The 17,117-nt window shown below is 49.6% G+C and overlaps 1 protein-coding gene across 1 annotated transcript in view; it reads right to left on the reverse strand.

Moving 5' to 3' along the window:
• The window catches only part of Cdcp1 (CUB domain containing protein 1), a 32,292-nt gene extending 15,773 nt beyond the window's left edge, over positions 1 to 16,519 (reverse strand). The window contains exon 1 of the mRNA XM_055601847.1: positions 16,326 to 16,519. Coding sequence (XP_055457822.1) covers positions 16,326 to 16,407 — 82 coding nt within the window. The 5' untranslated portion in view covers positions 16,408 to 16,519. The remainder of the gene's footprint in view (positions 1 to 16,325) is intronic.
• Positions 16,520 to 17,117: the final 598 nt, after the last annotated feature.

Raw genomic sequence — 17,117 nt, forward strand, 5'->3', positions numbered from 1 at the left:
AATTGCTCACAAAGATATGACCTCCCCCTTACTTCAGTTCAGGCTAATAAATCTTCCCTGAAGTAACGAGGGAAGACACACAAACACACACACACACACACACACACACACACACAGAGAGAGAGAGAGAGAGAGAGAGAGAGAGCTTTTTCTGAGGCAAAATATGTTTTCTCAAATGCTTTGTCCTGAAATAGTGTGATATTTGATTCCAAGACAAACTTTTTAAAAATATTTTTTTTAATTTTATGTGCATGGTGTTTTACTTTCATGTATGTTTGTGTGAGGGTGTCAGATCCCATGGAACTGTTATGGACAGTTGTGAGCTGCCATGTGGGTGCTGGGGATTGAACCTAGGTCCTCTGGAAGAGCAGCAGGTACACCTAACCACTGAGCCATCTCTCCAGGCCCCAAGACAGACTTTTAAAGACATCAGATGGAGTTGAGATCCACACTCAGAATTGTGGTGGTCAGTTCTTTATCTGAGCTGTGTATAGAAGACTTGTGTTTTTCTAGACCTGTAAAAATGTCTTTCGCACCGACTGTAAAAAGCCTGCAGTACACGCTCTCAGCCTGGGCAGCCACGTCAAGCTAACTCAACATCAAGGGCAAGCAGGTTGTGAGGCTACCAGCGTCCTTCTTTAATTCTTCGGGCTTTTTCACCTTTTAGCCAATTCGTAACTGAAAATTACTGTTGCTGTTAATTAGCAGCCAGGTCAGCAGCTGTGGAGCTAGAGTAGAGGAGCCGGGCACCAGTGGACCCAGGAGGCTCTGAAGAGTGCAGAAGCCACTGCGGGTCTCAACATGCGATGATGGCCTGTGTTGTATATGCCAGTACCCTCACTCTGTACCCCAGATGGGATGGCATTTTGCTACACCTTAATACACTTTTAAAACCGTGTTCATAAAAAGTCATAAATACATCAAAATACAGTTTACTCTTTTGTGGGGGTTATCTTCTTTCAAGGTGTATGAAAACACTTCAAATCCCTCCAACCCAGATTCAGAGGAGACCAAAGCTGAGCTCACCAAAATTGCCCTCTCAGGTAGCTCCTTTTTGCAAGCAGGCCAGGACCCAAAGCAATTTTGGCAATTTGTCTTTTAGAAATTTAGGCTTTTCAGAATATTTGAAATAAAATATTTATTCAACAAACATTTTCTGGGTTCATATTTCAAGGACGACACTTGATGCAAATAATTTACTGATAAGGCAGGCATGGTGGCATATGTCTATAATCCCAGTATTTGGGAGCCAGAGGCAGGATGATCTCTGTGAGTTCAAGGCCAGCCTGGTCTACAAAGCAAGTTCAGGCCAACCAAAGCTATACGGTGTGACCTTGCCTTGAACAACTTTTAAAATTAATTAACAGGGACATCCAGATCTCCTATCCCCAGGGAGCTAATAGTCTAATTTGTTAATTTTAAAAATAATAACGCTCCCAACCCTGTGGGGCCTGATAGACCTGTCCATCTGTACTGGAAGCTCTTTTTAAAACTATTTTACTCTATGAGTATGGGGGTCCCTGTTTGTATGCCTGCATGCCATGTGTGTGCCAGCAGAAGCCGGACGATGGCTTCACATCCATTCTGGACCTGGAGTTAGAGACAGCTGAGGGCAGCCATGTGGGTATTGGGAACTGAACCTGTGTCCTCTGAAGAACAACCAGTGCTCTTGCCTACTGAACCTGGAAGTTGTTTGTTTCCACGCACATCAGGATTCACTTTTAGTTATTTATTTTTTCATGTGAAAAGGCAACTTCTCCCATGTAGTGAGCCCAAGGCACAGATTTCCCGACTGTTGTGGACATACACTCTATCTGGGGTCTAAACAACCTAGATTTTCACTCAAATTCATTATGATCTGATTCCAACCACCCAACCGAGTCCCACCCTCTGGTGCATTCTACTGCCCAGCCGCTGTGTTTTTCTTACATATAAAATGTTCCCAAAGGTCCACATGGCTTGGTCCTGATGAGTACTATTTTGGAAGGTTTTGGAAATGTTAGGGAGTAGGACCTCCCTGGAGGAAGTGGGAGCATCTTGTCCCTGGCCCCTCCTGTCTCCACGTGCCTCCTGGCCACCATGAAATGCAGAAAGGCCTCTGCCCATCCTCCTCCTGCTGTGAGGTTCTTTCTGCCTAAATACAGATGGCCAAGCAACCATGGGCTGAGCCCTCTGGGACTGTGAGTCAAAATAAATCTTTCTTCCCTTAACTCATTTCAAATGCTTTAGTCACAGCAGTGGGAAAGGGAGACAAAACATTATCTTTCACTGACCCAGACCATTAGATCCTATGAGTCCTACTCAACTTCCAAAGAAAATACTGAGTTAAACACTTGTGTTCAGCATGGCCAGTTCCCAGACACATCTGCAGCAGAAGGACGGGGTTTAATTCACAGGCTGCTTTTCAGAGTCATAATCAAGGACTTCACTCACATGGCTGCCACCTGTCTCTGCTTCCCTCATTCTGAGTGATCTGTAATGCAGCAGGAAGGGCAGGGAGGGAATGAGGTGAGGCTTCCACCTGGGGCTCAGTGCGCTAGAAGCCATTACTTCACCATAATGAGGGATCATGGGAACAGTATTGGTTGCATAAAATAAATCAGAAACTCACTTGATCACAGATACTTGGAATTTGAGAACATTTTGTTTACATGGTTTTTTCTTGTACCCATTCAACCATTTATCATACCTTGTAATTGGAAAAACCAACACTTGGAAGTAAAACCTCAGCCTTCCCGCCCACTCCTGTTGGGCCTGGTGCAGCAGAGCCCTTGATGAAGGTACTACAGTTTGGAGGAGAGTAAAGAGACTTTCCTTCTGCATTTCTTTCATCTCTGCAGGAGTTATATACTTCATTTGTGTAAAGTTCAAAAGGTTTGGGACGCTAGTCCACAGAAATGCAGAAAAGAGTCTCAATACTGGTATGATTTATAGGTCTTCTGGGCTGAAAGAAATCCAAGCCAGGCTTCCTGGGAACAGTGAATGAATGCGCAGGCGTGCAGCCCCAAGACAGCTTCTGAGTCACAGCTCTCTTCAGCTCCCTGTGGTCCCAGCTCTCCTTATTAGGACACCTTCACTCATCCCACCTCGCCTGTGCCTGCCAGGCGGGAATTTCCAATCATCACTCATTATTCACGCATCACGGGATACTTCACAACTGCTCCTGGTTGTTCCCCTGCCTACCGTCCCTGTTTTATTGTAATTCTCCACAGCAGGGATTTAAGTGCTAAGGAGCCTTTCTAAGATTGACACACTCACAATGTGAACACACTTGGTGTGGTTTCCTCTGGGGCTCAGCCCACATTCCCTTTCTCCATCCAACCATGATGCACTAGATAGGGACCAGCCAGGGACAAGCTGAGCCCGGGCACCCTTCAGGCATGGTGCCCTGCAGGAATGCCCAGAAGGGTGAAAGATGTGAATCGATCGATCAGTCACAGCTTGTGTGGGAGTCGGAGTCCAAAGCCGGTCCAAGGGAGGATGATGTGTGAGTGCTGCCCCCTCTTAAAAGGTGCCACAATGTGGGCCAACCCTTTACTCAGTGGGTTCACCAGCTGGGGCTTCCTGTTTCCGTGCTTTGCAACAAAGATTGGCTGAACACCAGGTAAAGGTGTGATTTGCTTCTAGAACTGGGTTTGCAGAGCACACTTCATTAACAGAGAGCTTGCTCAGAAGATAGAGCTCACACTAGGAGGGCCCAGGGGCGTGGCTCCAGCCCAGTCCACCACAAAGGAACACTCACACTGGATCCATGTCTTCTCCCACCCTCACCCTGACACCAGGGGATGACTCAGTGTGATCTTAGCTATCAGACCCCATCAGAATCAGCACCCTGAGGCCACCTTCGGATACAGGGGTTAGCCAGCAGCTGTCTGAGGGTTCGTGGAGCTCGGGCTTCCCTTGCTGGGACAGGAATGTTTCACAACTGTGTGTTGGAGTGAAGAGAGTAGATTAGAATTGGGTTGATCTACTGCTTGCTTGCTGTGTTTGCTTGGGCAAACTGCTTAGGGATAAAAATTGAACTATCTTGAGGCCCAAGTGAGTTAAGGGTTTGGGGAGCGGATCAGTACTCACCATGTCTCCTGTGGAGAATGTGAACAATGGAACCTTTCACTATCAGTGTTAGTGTTGGGGACTAGGGAATGGTGTCCAGTATCGTCCAAAGCACAGAATCCTAACTAGTGGGGCAGGGCCTGGTTGAGGCCCAGATAGCACCTTCAGGACAAGCTCTTCGAACACTGTCACCCTGAGGCTGTGCAAATACAAGCAGAGACTCACACTCTGCCAGCCCACTGCTCTGTTCACTGCTGTGAAAGAGTTCCCATACCTGCTGACTCACGTGACTCCAGGTCTCCTGGAGATTCAGAGACATGACCTCACTTCCCTCTGGAGTCAGCTGGACACACCTACCTGCCCTGCTCAGGGACCACAAATGAAGTATCCTCTGCAGGCTGCCAAGCTACCCAGAGAGAGGATACGACTGCCATTCTTAGAGTTTTTGGCTGCTGCCAAGAGGCTGGGGTTATCACCATGACCCATTCTAACAGGACCTGCTTTGGGAGGGAGTGGCCAGTCTCCAGCCCACAGAGAGGACTGAAGTTCCGACAAGGAAGTTACCAGGCTCTATGACTAAGAAGAGGCACGGCCAGCCAGCACCAGAGGCACGATACCGGAGACCAGGGCGTGCTGAGCGAGTACACACAGATATAATTCTGCCCTAGGAACTTCATGTACAGCCAGGAACTTTCTGATGAGAATGCTTCGCTCTCATTAATGGTAAATCAAGGCAGAATGAAACATTTCTGAGACTAGAATTCCCCAGCCAACAGCTCCCGACATTTTGTTTTGTTTGTGGTTGGTTTTTATTTGTTTGTTTTGTTTTATTTTTCAAGACAGTGTTTCTCTGTGTAGTCAAGGCGACACAGATTTATTTTTAATATGGGGTGGTCAGGCCCCCGGTGTGGTCTGGCAGGAAATGCTTCTTCCCAGATTAGAGACCCCCATCTCTCCTGGGTATATGGCCTGTGAAGCCCCTTGTTCACTGGGTGGGGGTCAGACAGGACCTGGCAAGCCATACTAATCACCCTGCCCTGATCCCCCCACATTACTCCCAGGAGCGGTTTGGAGAAAGCAAGACAAGCCTCTCACTCTCCTCAAACCACACCATGTACAGAAGAGAGATCAAAAAATTGAAATAATAGGAGCAGGAAAGTGGGGACCGCAGGTTAAACAGCTACTTCAAGTCACCTCAACAGCCCAAGCGTCACATTCAAAGACCGCTGGGCCTGAAGGACAAGAAGTGCCTACGCTATTGGTAAAGAGTCCCACAGTTCTATTTCCTCAGATCGCAGACCCTCAGCTATCTTTAAAATACCCTACTATTTCCATGGCCCTTAGAGCAATGGTAGAACAATGAAGTTCCCCAGTGATACTAGATCCCATGTGGAAGCCTCCTCAGGTGACCAGTCCTGTCAGGGAAGCTGTTTATTCCTCTCTTCATCCCTGAACTCTCAGCAAAGGAAATAACAGTCAGTGATGTAAATTATCTACTTTATAAAGTTACTGAACCATCTTGCCAAAGTGGCCAGCTGTGAAAGGGTTTGTGCTTTAATCCATCTCCCAAAGTGATGTCAGGTTTGTGTGGAGCCATCCAGACCCTTCTGTAGTATTTATGGCCAAAGGGCAAATACCATGGTGATTACGTACTAGATGAGGCTGGACCAGTCTGCAACAAAGGGACACAGCCAAGTCTACTTCTTCTTGGATGTGGCCTTCTTAAGGCTCCTGTGCCCAGCTAAGTCCTCGCTGTAACTCCAGATGGAATCAAACCACATCAGGGGGTGAAGAGAGATCAAAGAGGATAACCAAAGTTAAAAGGCTGTGCAATATTAGGACCAGGAAATGGGGACTGTAGCTTAAGGGACAAATACCTCAGCTTCTGACCACTGCCACAGGACTACAAGTCACCTCAGCACCCCATGAAATGTTAGGAAGACTCACTTGGTCACACCTCATAGTGGGGGTCATGAAAGCCCCCGGAAGCCACACTGGACAGAAGCCACACTGGACAGGAGCTCAGACATAAATGGCACAGTGAGGAAAAGGCTACTTGTTGAACACACAGCACTTACCCTATCAGGCAATTTGCAGTTCTGATTATTTTTCTAAAACACGTCATGTAATAGACTGTAACCCCCAATCTACAGCCACTGGTTATGTATTTGGGACCATCGGGAGTGTGAGCTGTGGGAGCAGGAGGCCAGAGCACACAGAAGAACCGCTAGTCTAAAGGCTAAATGGACCTTGTCACCAAAATACCCTGGGGCTGGGCTAGATCTTTCCAAGACTTTTCAAACAACATCAAACTCCGGAGTTGGCTCAGTGCTAGGCCTTATAAAAGCAGACAGAAGCTAAAACCAAATTAAAATGACTCCATTAAGTAGTTCTTTAGGGAAAATTTCTCCAAGGAGGAAGGCAAGTCTGGCCATCCTTTCTCAGTTCTTCGTAACTTAGCACTTAGCACTCTATCCTTTCTGCACAACCATGTTTTGTTTGTTTGGCTTTTGAGACAGGGTCTATATTGCCCAAGCTGGCCTTGACTCTGGATTCTCCTTTCTGTCTCAAGAGGTCTGGATTGCAGGCATTACAATACCATACTACTGGGCTCCAAAACCAAATTAAAAAAAAAATATTTTTTGTTTTGCTGTTTTTTTGTTTTTTTTTTTTTTTGTTTTTTTTTTTTTGAGGCAAGGTCTGTGTAGCTGTAGACCAAGCTGGCTTTGAATTCAGAGCTCTACCTGCCTCCTTGGCTCTACACCCGCCCACTAAAACAATTCTTCCAGAAAGCGAACTCAGACTTTTTAAAAGATAAGGCTATACTTCAGAAACCCATCTCAATGTAGCAAAGTTACTGACTGCTAGCTTTCATTTTTTTTAATTTAAGAATATCTTAGTTGGGTGTGGTGGCTTATTCATGGTGGCTTCCAACATGTGGCTGGTGGAGGCAGGAGTTGAAGATCAGCCATGGCCACAGTAAAGTTGATAACAGCCTTGGCTGAGTGGCTACATGAAACCATCTCAGATCTGTTGTTGTTTTACTAAAGGCAAAACTCTGATCATGGAAGAAAAATCAGTGGCTGCCAGACAGGAACTAATTGTAAAGGGGTCAGGAAGAACATTCAGGGGAGTTTTTCAATGTAACACACACTCAGCAGTACCCAGACAATTAAGCCATTGAGACCGAAGAATTTTATGGCCTCATGCCTCAGTTTAAAAAAAAAAACAAAAAACAAAGCACCTTTTACATTTAGATAAATAAAACATAAAGCTTAAAATTAAGTGGAAGGCTTTCTCTGCTTCGGTTTCTTTCCCCTTCCCTCCTCTCTGACTTTTCTCTCTCATGCTCCTCCCCACCATGCTCCTCTTTTTCTTCTCTCTTTTTCCCTTTCCTTCCCCCAAATAAATCTCTTCATATCCAGAAGAAAAAGTTAAGTGGAAGGCCTGACCAGCCAAACATCTCTCTTATTCTTCTGCTTCTTTTCCCAGAAGCCATCACCACAGCCGGCATGATCTTCCTGAGCTGGTCTACCACTATGTGCGAGTATGCCTAGTCTGCCTTCGTTTAGTTGCTGCCGGAGGCTGCATGTCATAGCTGCTGCTCTTCGCCTGTGCTTCCTGCCTGGGCATCACTCCTCAGCACCATCCCACTCTTTCAAAGACTGCCTGGGATGGCTCTGGGTATTGCAGAACAGAATCTGCTGCTTGCCTTCTCATGATGGACCTGTTGGCTGTTTCTAACCTCTAGGCACTGGGCAAGGATAAGATGCTTACTTAGAGTTGGAAGGTTCCACTGGGACATACTTCTCCCAGCTGCCCTGGCTCACTGCTGGGAGGAGGAGCTGGAACAGAGCACAAGCCTGAGTCTAGAAGATGGTAAGACTCAGCTAAAGGGGTTGGGGATGTAGCTGAGCTGGTACAGTGCTGACCTAACATGTAGGAAGCTGAGAGTTCAGTCTTCACACTGCATAAACCAGGGATGACAGCACATGTCTGTAATCTTAGCATTTGGGAGGCGGAAGCAGGAGGATCACAAGTTCAAGGTCATTTTCCTCTTCATAGAGAATTTGAGACCAATCTCAGCTACAAGAGACCCTACCCTGTCTAAACAACAACCATCACCCCTCAGTTGCACCATTCAGGCATGCACCACAAAAATCAAAAGATAGGACCAGGTCTTCATTCATGCTAGGCAAGAGGCTCTGCCCCTGAGCTACATTGCTAGCCCCTGCAGCTGGCTTCTGCAAGATGGCCCAAGCACTGTTCACTATATAAATCATGTCTCCTTGTCCTAATAGAGCGTGCTGCTGAAATCTGACCCAAAGGCTAAGGTGTCTGATAAGGCCGTCAGCATCCCAGGCCCATGTCTCAGCAGGGAGGGATTAAGGGCCAGGGTTCCGAGGGACAGCCAGCTCTGGCTTCAAGCGCAGCTTGCTTGGCCAAGCCTCATCTGCAGCGCTTGTCCTAAGGAAAGCGGCAGTCCTGGGAGACTTGGGCATGGCAACTGAGTGTGCTGACTGAGCTATACAGAACCCGCCTAGTCAGTTCCTTGGCCAACAGGAAATTCATGCGTGAGTAGACACTTGCTTAAACAGTGTTTAAGAATGCGTTCTGTGTGTCATGGGAGAGCTTCTAATTCAGCACGTTCACTTGTAGGAATTTCCCTGGGAGTCCTCTTACTCGCACAAAGTGAGCCCCAGTGGGCTGAAACACATGCTGAGCACTCACTCCCCCAAGGTGAACTGGTTGCAGTGACACAGTTATCTCAGCTGTCACCAGTCTGAGGGATCTGTTCTAGGTCAGCAGGGCTGAGTGACTTACACACTCCCTCCAATCGACCTTGGCCAGCACCCAAGTATGGCTGTTCCTATGCTGTACCTCAGGTCACTCTGAGGTTAGGTAACCTGCCCAGCTGACCTGGTTAATAAGCAGTGGCGTCATGATTTGAATCCAGTTTTACTCGGTTACTGTGCAGATGAGATCCTCTGTTCCGGAGTGAAGACCCAGGAATCTTACCAGGCTCCAGAAACTCTGAAAGTTACAGCTTTCAAGGCTCCCACCCCAAGGCTGTGAGCAGTAAACACCACTGAGAGAAACTCTTCACTGTCCCTGCAACTTGTAGAGGGAGCTCCAGAGATGCAGCATTCATGAGCCATTTCCCAAGCTGGCATGAAGCACCCGTCTGAGTTACTCATGTTCCTGTAAGTAACCCCAATAAACTCACTGGCTCACAGGGCTACACCTGAGTGGAATCAAATCTTTGGCCTATTACTGATATGCTATCTGGGGTGAAGAGGCATCTGTTCACATCTCCAACTCCGATGTCGGTTGCTAAACAAGATGGCTTCCAGGAAGAGAGACAGGCCTTTGCCACCATGTGGGACACTGTCCAAGGAGGTGGTGAACTATAACAGTGAGCAGGATCCAGAAGCAAATCCCACAGTTGAGGAAGGCTCAACCATATCCTCTGTGAGCTAGGCTTCTCGGTTGGACCGTGAAGAGCAGATGGCCTGTCACCTCAGACAGACCCTGGCCCCCACACAGTCTCTGTGGCTTGGCATCATCAGCAGGGCAGACTTCCAACACCCATAGAGGCTCTGAGGCTATTTTTCTCCACTCCCAGAAGCCCTGCTCCATATGCCCCAAGTCCTTCCAACGCAGGGCTCTATCTCCTGGTCCGTGGGTGCCACTCGGCTTGGGGCACATGTGTGTATAGCTATTCCGAGCCATGTTTTCAGGGGACTGCGGTTGCAATAGGCTGATATTTGTGCCTCCGGGTGAGTAAGTAGCCCAGGGGTCTGTTTGGATGACTGCAGCTCATGCCTACAGCTTTCCTACCCTGTTCGAAGCCCCAACCAGACTACTGGTGCCAGGAACCACAGGTACTCTCACAGTCCCAGTATTTTATGACACAGCAGACAGCCAGGCAATGGACAGAACCTGCTGCTTGAAGCAGATGAACACAGAAGCCACATGCTGACGACGGGAGAGCCAGAAAGCGGAAGGGGCTTGGGTCCCCTTATCCCTGCCTAGAAGACAACCTGTTTTGTATTTTCCGTGAGCAAAAAATAAACACCTATGTCTTAGGAGATTGCTCAGAAGGTAACATGCTTGCCCTGCATGTATGAGGACCTGAGTTTGATTCCCAAGAACCCACATAAAGAAAAGAAAACGGAAAGGAAAAAGGCCAGGCATGGTGGCACATGCTTGCAATCCCAGCACTGGGGAGTCAGAGATGGATTCCCGAGACTCACTGGCCAGCCAACCATGCCCATTTGGTGAGTTCTAGGTCAGTAAGAGAGCCAGTCTCAAAAACACAAGGTAGATGATTCCTAAGGGGTGACGGCCGAGACGGACCTCTGGACTCCACACGTGTGCACAAATGCTAACCACACCTGGAGAAATTCATATTCCTCCCCGACACGCAAAGAAAGAGATGTGGGAGCCAGGACGCACCTCTGGTGTTGTGAGCTTCAGCAGCTTAGGGTGTGCTTCAGCCGACCCGTCAGACCTAGCTCAAAGCTAAACGCGCATGAAAACTCTAAGCCACTAGAGCCCCAGGCCTGAGCGCTGCCTCACGATACACAGTGATGTCCTGAAATGGCCCAGAAAGATGAGGAACACATGAACTGTGGCTATGGAGGACAACAGAGCAGACAGAAGGAGCGAGGCAACTGAAGGCGTGAAGACCAAATTCAAACACTTTAGACAGCTGTCGGAAGAATGAGAGAGGTCAACAGACAGGGACACCAGGCCATGGGTGTTAGTGAAACAAGTAAATCGGAAAGCTAATAGCCGGAGGGTGGGAATGTGACGTTGTGAATGAGAGGCTCCCTCGCAGGCCCACCGATCTGAGGAAGTCCATCACTTGGGATAGGCTTTGAGGATTCACAGCCTGGACCCACACTCCTGCTCTCTCTCACTGTGCTTTCTGTGTGGGTGAAATGTGCTCCTGCCACCATACTTCCTCTACCTGTTGCCACGCCTGCTCCAGTGAGGCCGAGCCCTCCTGTGGAGACGCGACATTGGCCGTTCCACCAGGTCTCGAATGTCACTGAACGCATCAAAACAAACCTAGAGGTACAGAGCCACTGCACGACCTGGTTCTTGACATCAAGGAACATGAGCCGACGGCGTAACACAGACTACTGCAGTCCTGGAAACCAAACACTAAGGCAACGACACACATACAACAGAGTTCTCGCCCTGCTGCCCACCGCCATATTCATTTTCCAGGCCACAGACACTGTATTTACTCAACGGCATGTAAGCTCCTGTCACCAAGTTAGCACAAATGAGTGACAGCCACGCTTAATGCGGGACCCTTGTGACATCACTATGCAATAGAATGCCTTGCTTTGATCTGTTTGAGTCTCAAGACTCTCCTGCTTCTACCTCCTGAGTAACAGAAGCAACTTCATGACTGTGATCTCAGGGGCTGGCTACTGTTGGTTGTTCCTCAACCAAACCTGTTTCTAAACAGTTTTAAAATTCTTGAACATGAACAATGACAACAAAAAACCCCCACACAACCAGGTATAGTGGTGCATATGTGTAATCTTATTTCTCAGAATGCTGAATCAGAAAGACCAGTACAAGCTGGAGGCCAGCCTGGGCTACAGAGGAGTTCTAGTCAGCCAGGAATGCATAGTGAGATCCTGTCTCAAAAACCCACCACCAATAACACAGCACACGCAAGCACCCCCACTGGCAAGCAGCCAGAAGGCTGTGCACCCGAGAGATGAGAGTTGCAGATCTGTGTCCCTCAGCCTGGCGTTTCTAAAGTGCCCATAGCAACACATGGCTCCAATCGCCAAGGCTCTGCCAGCAATGGAATAGACTGTATGCTGTTTCAAGGAAACCAGCTGGAGATTTCCTGCTTTTCTGATATACTGAAGACAGTCAGTGGACTTCAGAGAAGGAGTTCTGCTGGGAAAGGCAAGACAAGAATGACTCACAAATAATGCACACTTGTCATTCCACACTTGGGAGATAAAGACACACACCTTTAATCTCAGCACTCAGGAGGCAGGATCTCTGCGAGTTTGAGGCCAGCCTGATCTATAGAGTAGGGTCTAAGACAGCAAGGGCTGTCTTATAAAGAGACCTTGTCTCAAAAAAACCAAAAAGACAAAATTAAAAGAAATGAAAGAGAGAGAGAGCACATTCCTAGGATAAATACAAACACAGCACTAAGTCCATTGTGGATTTTTGTTGCTGTTGTTTAATTTATTTATTTTTTAATCAAGGTCAGTTTCTGGGATGCAGACAATGCCTCAAAGCTGACCAAAAGTCCTGGCCACCATCTCAGTATCCTGCAGCCAGCTGGCAGGTTACTAACTCACCTCTCTGTACGATGCCTCTTTGGGAACAGAGGCGTCCATCAGGACAGAAGGCCCATTTGTGCCTCCCTGTCTGTACTTCTTCAGGAGAAAACTAGCCTCATTTCTGTTCAAACATTCTGACCTGTATTTCCCCATCAGAGTTACTCTGACCAATGCCTATGTTGGAAACAAGTTTATAGCTCTAAACAACACTTTTAAAAAGATGCCAGGCGTGTCTGCTTGTGTTCTGTGTGCCATGGACCCGAGAAGGGCAGGAGCCATGGAGACCGCCTGAGCGTCCACGGAGGGAGGAAGCCTCTGTTAGGAAATGTCAGAGGCTAAATGGGTTAGCCTATGCCAGGAAACCATCTGTAGTATGGCCTGGCAGTCTCCAGTTACTGCTGCGTGGACTTCACACTCCATAGCCTTAGTTGTTAATTACATTCAAGTATCTTTCAGTGCATGCGTCCACGTTCGAACCTCTTGGGGGTGCCGCCTGGCTGAGCAACAGGTTGGTAACTGCCTCTACCACGCACCACCGAGACTTAGGGCACCAGTGTGTTCCAATGCTTGGCTGTCAGGAAGGGAATACTTAAGTAGAGATACTGAACACCAAGGAGTAAAGCAGCCTGCACCGGAACTGCTTTGGCTGCTGGGGGGAGCAGCTGGGAATTCCAGAAACTACAGACCAGGGATCTGCCTAACGATGGCGGGCCCTCACAGCGATGCTGATAGTTAACGCTTATTTAAAAAAACAAACAAACAAAACTACTGAACCAAATACAGACCAAGGCTGTGAGGGGGAGGTGGAACTGGATTCTCCCTGTCAGGTTGTCTGCAGTGTTTTCACATTCGCAGGAGGTGAGGGCTAATTACAAGGTTGTGGTGAGCGGCTTGACACAATCTGATTGCGGGATAATTTTTACAGTTTGGAGTTACAATTAAAGGGTGTGAACGTCTCTTAATTAACAAAGCTGAGGGCCTCAGCCACAAGTCCCCCCATTAGGGGTCTGGCTACTTTCTACATGGTGCCCTCAGCCTTCCTTCCCATCCCCATTACACTGCTGGGCAGAAGTCAAGGTTTGTGCCGGAAGTGAAAGTGTGTGCATGGGCGTGCAGTGCACATGTGATTGCATGCGTGCCTATGTGTGTATGGGTGTGCATGCGCACACATGGCTGTGTAGGTCAGAGGACAACTTGGCAAGTATCTCTTCATTACTACGTGAGTCCTGGGGACTGAACTCAGATAGTCAGGCTTGGTGACAAAGCCCTTGTTATTCCACTGGGTAATCTCCTTGACCTGTGCTATGTAATTCTTTTCTTTTTAAGATTTTGAGACAGGTTTCTCTGTGTAGCCCTGGCTGTGCTGGACTGCCTTTGTAGACCAGGCTGGCCTTGAACTCATGGAGATCTGCCTGCCTCTGCCTCCCAAGTACTGGGATTAAAGGTGTGTGCCACCATGCCTAGCTGCTATGTAATTTTTAATACCTTTTCACTGAATGGACCTATCAGAATAAAAACTGTGGGTCTGTGTTGGTTCATGTAGCCCAGTGTAACCTGGAACTTGTTATGTAGAACTTCTAGAACTTCTGATTCTCCTGCGTCTGTCGCCCAGCCCCTGGGATTACACTTTCGCAACACCATGCCTGGATCATGCAGTGCTGGGGATTAAGCCCACGGATTTGCGTGATCCAGCAAGAGCCCTGCCAACTGAGCACCATTCCCCACCTTCAAAATTCTAGGAAGATTTGTGATATATATAACCAAAGTGAACAACAGTATCTGTGAGCAAAGGTGAACTGAGGAAAGCCTGTGGGTGACTTGAAGCCCTGAATGTCTGTGACTCACTCCAGTGCAATTTGTGGGGTGCAGGGAAGGGCTGTGGGATTCCCCTTCCTGCTAGCAACACATTCCAGACAACGGCCAGGGTCCTCATCTGAGTTTGTACCATTTTGGAAGAACAGTGGCAGCAAGACAACCAGGCCACTGACACAGACTCTAGCACAAACAGCAGCTCAGAGGCAGAGCCGGGCCCTGACTTCAGGAAAATGAGGCACAGCTGGGTCAGCCCTCACAGGGTCACAGATGAATTTCACCAGGTGAAATTCCTGGTATTTTCACACACACACAGAGCTTCCTGGAAGACAGGACTTGAGTGGCAGTCCTGGGACTAAATGACAGCCTCCTCCTCCTGCCTGTGAGAGACATGTGACATGCAAGGGAAGCTAGACACCCTGCAGACGGAAAGGCTGCTTTCAACGGCCCAACTATGGAAAGTTGGAATGCTGCAGACTGAGAACTAAGATTATCTTGGACAAGCGGTTAGTCCCTTTAACAGCCATTTATCACCCACCTCTGTATGGGACCTAACATCTTTCTTACTGTAAGGTAAAAACAATTCCATTATATTAACTTAGGACCATTAGCTTCTACGAACCCCACAGCCAAGACTGTCATCGGATAGCGTCTTGGATGACGTCGCCACGTGGCTGTAAGCACCTGCTTTGGTGGCCCCACCAATGTAGTTAGTAAGTGCCTTGGTTTAGAACTTCCTTTTATTCTGGGACTGTGAAAGTTCACGTACGTTCCCAGGCTAGGACCCCTCCTACGGGTCTCAGATAAACTCTGGCGGAGCAGCCAGATGGCAGGCAGTACAGACTGCGAACCTCGTCTGCACCACTGGACTCACACCGCGTTCTCACTGAAGTTTTCTACTCTTGCCATAAAACGTCAGCAACAGCTCAGAACAATTCCTAGAGTGTCATCGCCATCACGAGCGCTGGCGCACACACCACACACCAGCCCTCTCTCACGCACACCTATCTTCAGTTCCTATTTTTTAATTCTTAAGACTTTAAAAAAACAAAACAAAACAAAACATTTCACACATCCGGGACCTGTAAAGAGCTCACTGTGAAGCTGAGACTACCTTGCATTCCTGATTCTCCTGCCTCCACCTCCGGAGTGCAGGACAACAACTAGGAGCCGCCGCGCACACTTTAGAGTGCCGGGAACTGCGCCCACGGCTTTGTCCACGCAAGGCAGGCACTCTACCAGCTGGACTACAAACTGTGTCCCCTAAACTGCCTGAAAGCTCACTCGGAGGAAGTCGTGGCCCGTATCTGTAATGGACTCCAGCAGTCTGGAGGTGGGGGCATGAAAGGCAGGCGGTTCAAGGCCAGCCTGGGCTACACTGCAGTAACAAGTCGCCTAATGTTGGAAAAAGGAACCAGGAAGTCTTCCTGCGGTTTACGCCCAAGCTCAGTTGTATTTACCGTTTCAGTTTTATTTAATTTATGCTAATCTACATACCGGTCAAAACAAACACCCTCTTAGGAACTGCAAAAGATATCACGGACCCCGTTCGGACAGCACTCTACTGTTTTTAAAACAAAAGCCTGTGCGAGTCTGCGAAAGAGCCTCACGTCAGCGCAGACCTCCTGTGACTCAGGGCGGCCTCTACTCCCCACACAAACTACTCGAAATTCACACGCCCCGTGGAACTACCCTCCAGCCCTCCGCAGGGAAGGGGCGGGGCGCCCGCGGGGTCTCCAAGGCTGGATGCCCGCGGCTGTCCCCTCGACGGTGGCCGAGGCCCGCGGGATGATGGGGCGCGCACAGGCAAAGAGCTGACCCAGGGGCCCTCAAGCCATCGTCCTCTTGCACTTACTTCACTGGCCCAGACGGGGAGAGGGCCCGGGGAGGGAAGCTGTCCCACGCCCGGATTGGGCCCCTGAACGGCTCAGCGAGGTCCCCACGGCACAGGGCGCTACCCTGAGGCTCGCTCCGCGCGCGCATCTGCCCTGGTCTAGCGGAGCTCCCCCAGCCCCGGGACTCTCCCACGTGCCACGGCCTGAGCTAGGGACCAGCCGTCCGGGAACCTCGCGCCACCAAGGCTCGGCGACCGTGCTGCCCCAGCACCCGCCACCTCCGGCCGGCTCTTACCTGCCCCGCGCAGCAGGCGAGCTGTGCCCAGCAGGAGGGCGCCCAGCAGTGCGGCCGGGAACCCGCACGCCGGGCGGGCCATGGCTCGGGGGCGCCTCGCTCTCCGCAGGGCGCGACCGTGGCTTGTGTCTCCAGCGGCCTCCGCGGCGCCGGGGAACCACACGCAGGGCGCCCCGCCCCGGCCCGCGCTCACCTGCGCGCCCGCCCCTCCCGCCCGCCCGCTCGGCAGCAGCCAGGGTGACCCGTGCTTCCTCCCGGGCCTCCTCCCCTTCCTGCCTCACTCAGGTACTACCCTCACTTGCCCGGTGGCTTTGAGGCAAGTTTGTCCCCGCCTTCCCGGGCTTCACTTCCTTTCTCCAAGTCCAGAGGACCGTGATTGCGGCCAGCTCCTCCCCGCGCTGTCCAGGTGTGCCTGTGGCAAGGAGGGCAGTCTTCCTGGGGGCCCACTGATCGCTAACCTTTCGATTCCTCTGCTTCTGGACTGGCCGGGAGGCCCGCCCTAGCCTCTGCCCTGCAGTGTCGACTGCTCACATCGGCCTTTCCCTCTGACAGACAAGATACGCTTTCCTATTTGGGCAATGAGCCCCAAGTTGCCAGGGCAGTTGGTGAAGTTAGGACAGACGTGATGACGTGAGGCGGGTTCTACCAAGTTGCTGTGTTTTTCTCTATTGAAGCTGGGTTTCACAGATGCTACCGAGGGTGCTAGTACTGAGATATTCCGGAACCCCGAGTTGAATGTGGGAAGACAGATTTGAATGAGTGCATGAGTCTGGAAAGGCCCAAGAGAAGAAA

The sequence above is a fragment of the Psammomys obesus genome, unplaced genomic scaffold, assembly GCF_907164565.1.
Source record: "Psammomys obesus unplaced genomic scaffold, mPsaObe1.curated_primary_1811, whole genome shotgun sequence".
Lineage (NCBI taxonomy): Eukaryota > Metazoa > Chordata > Mammalia > Rodentia > Muridae > Psammomys > Psammomys obesus.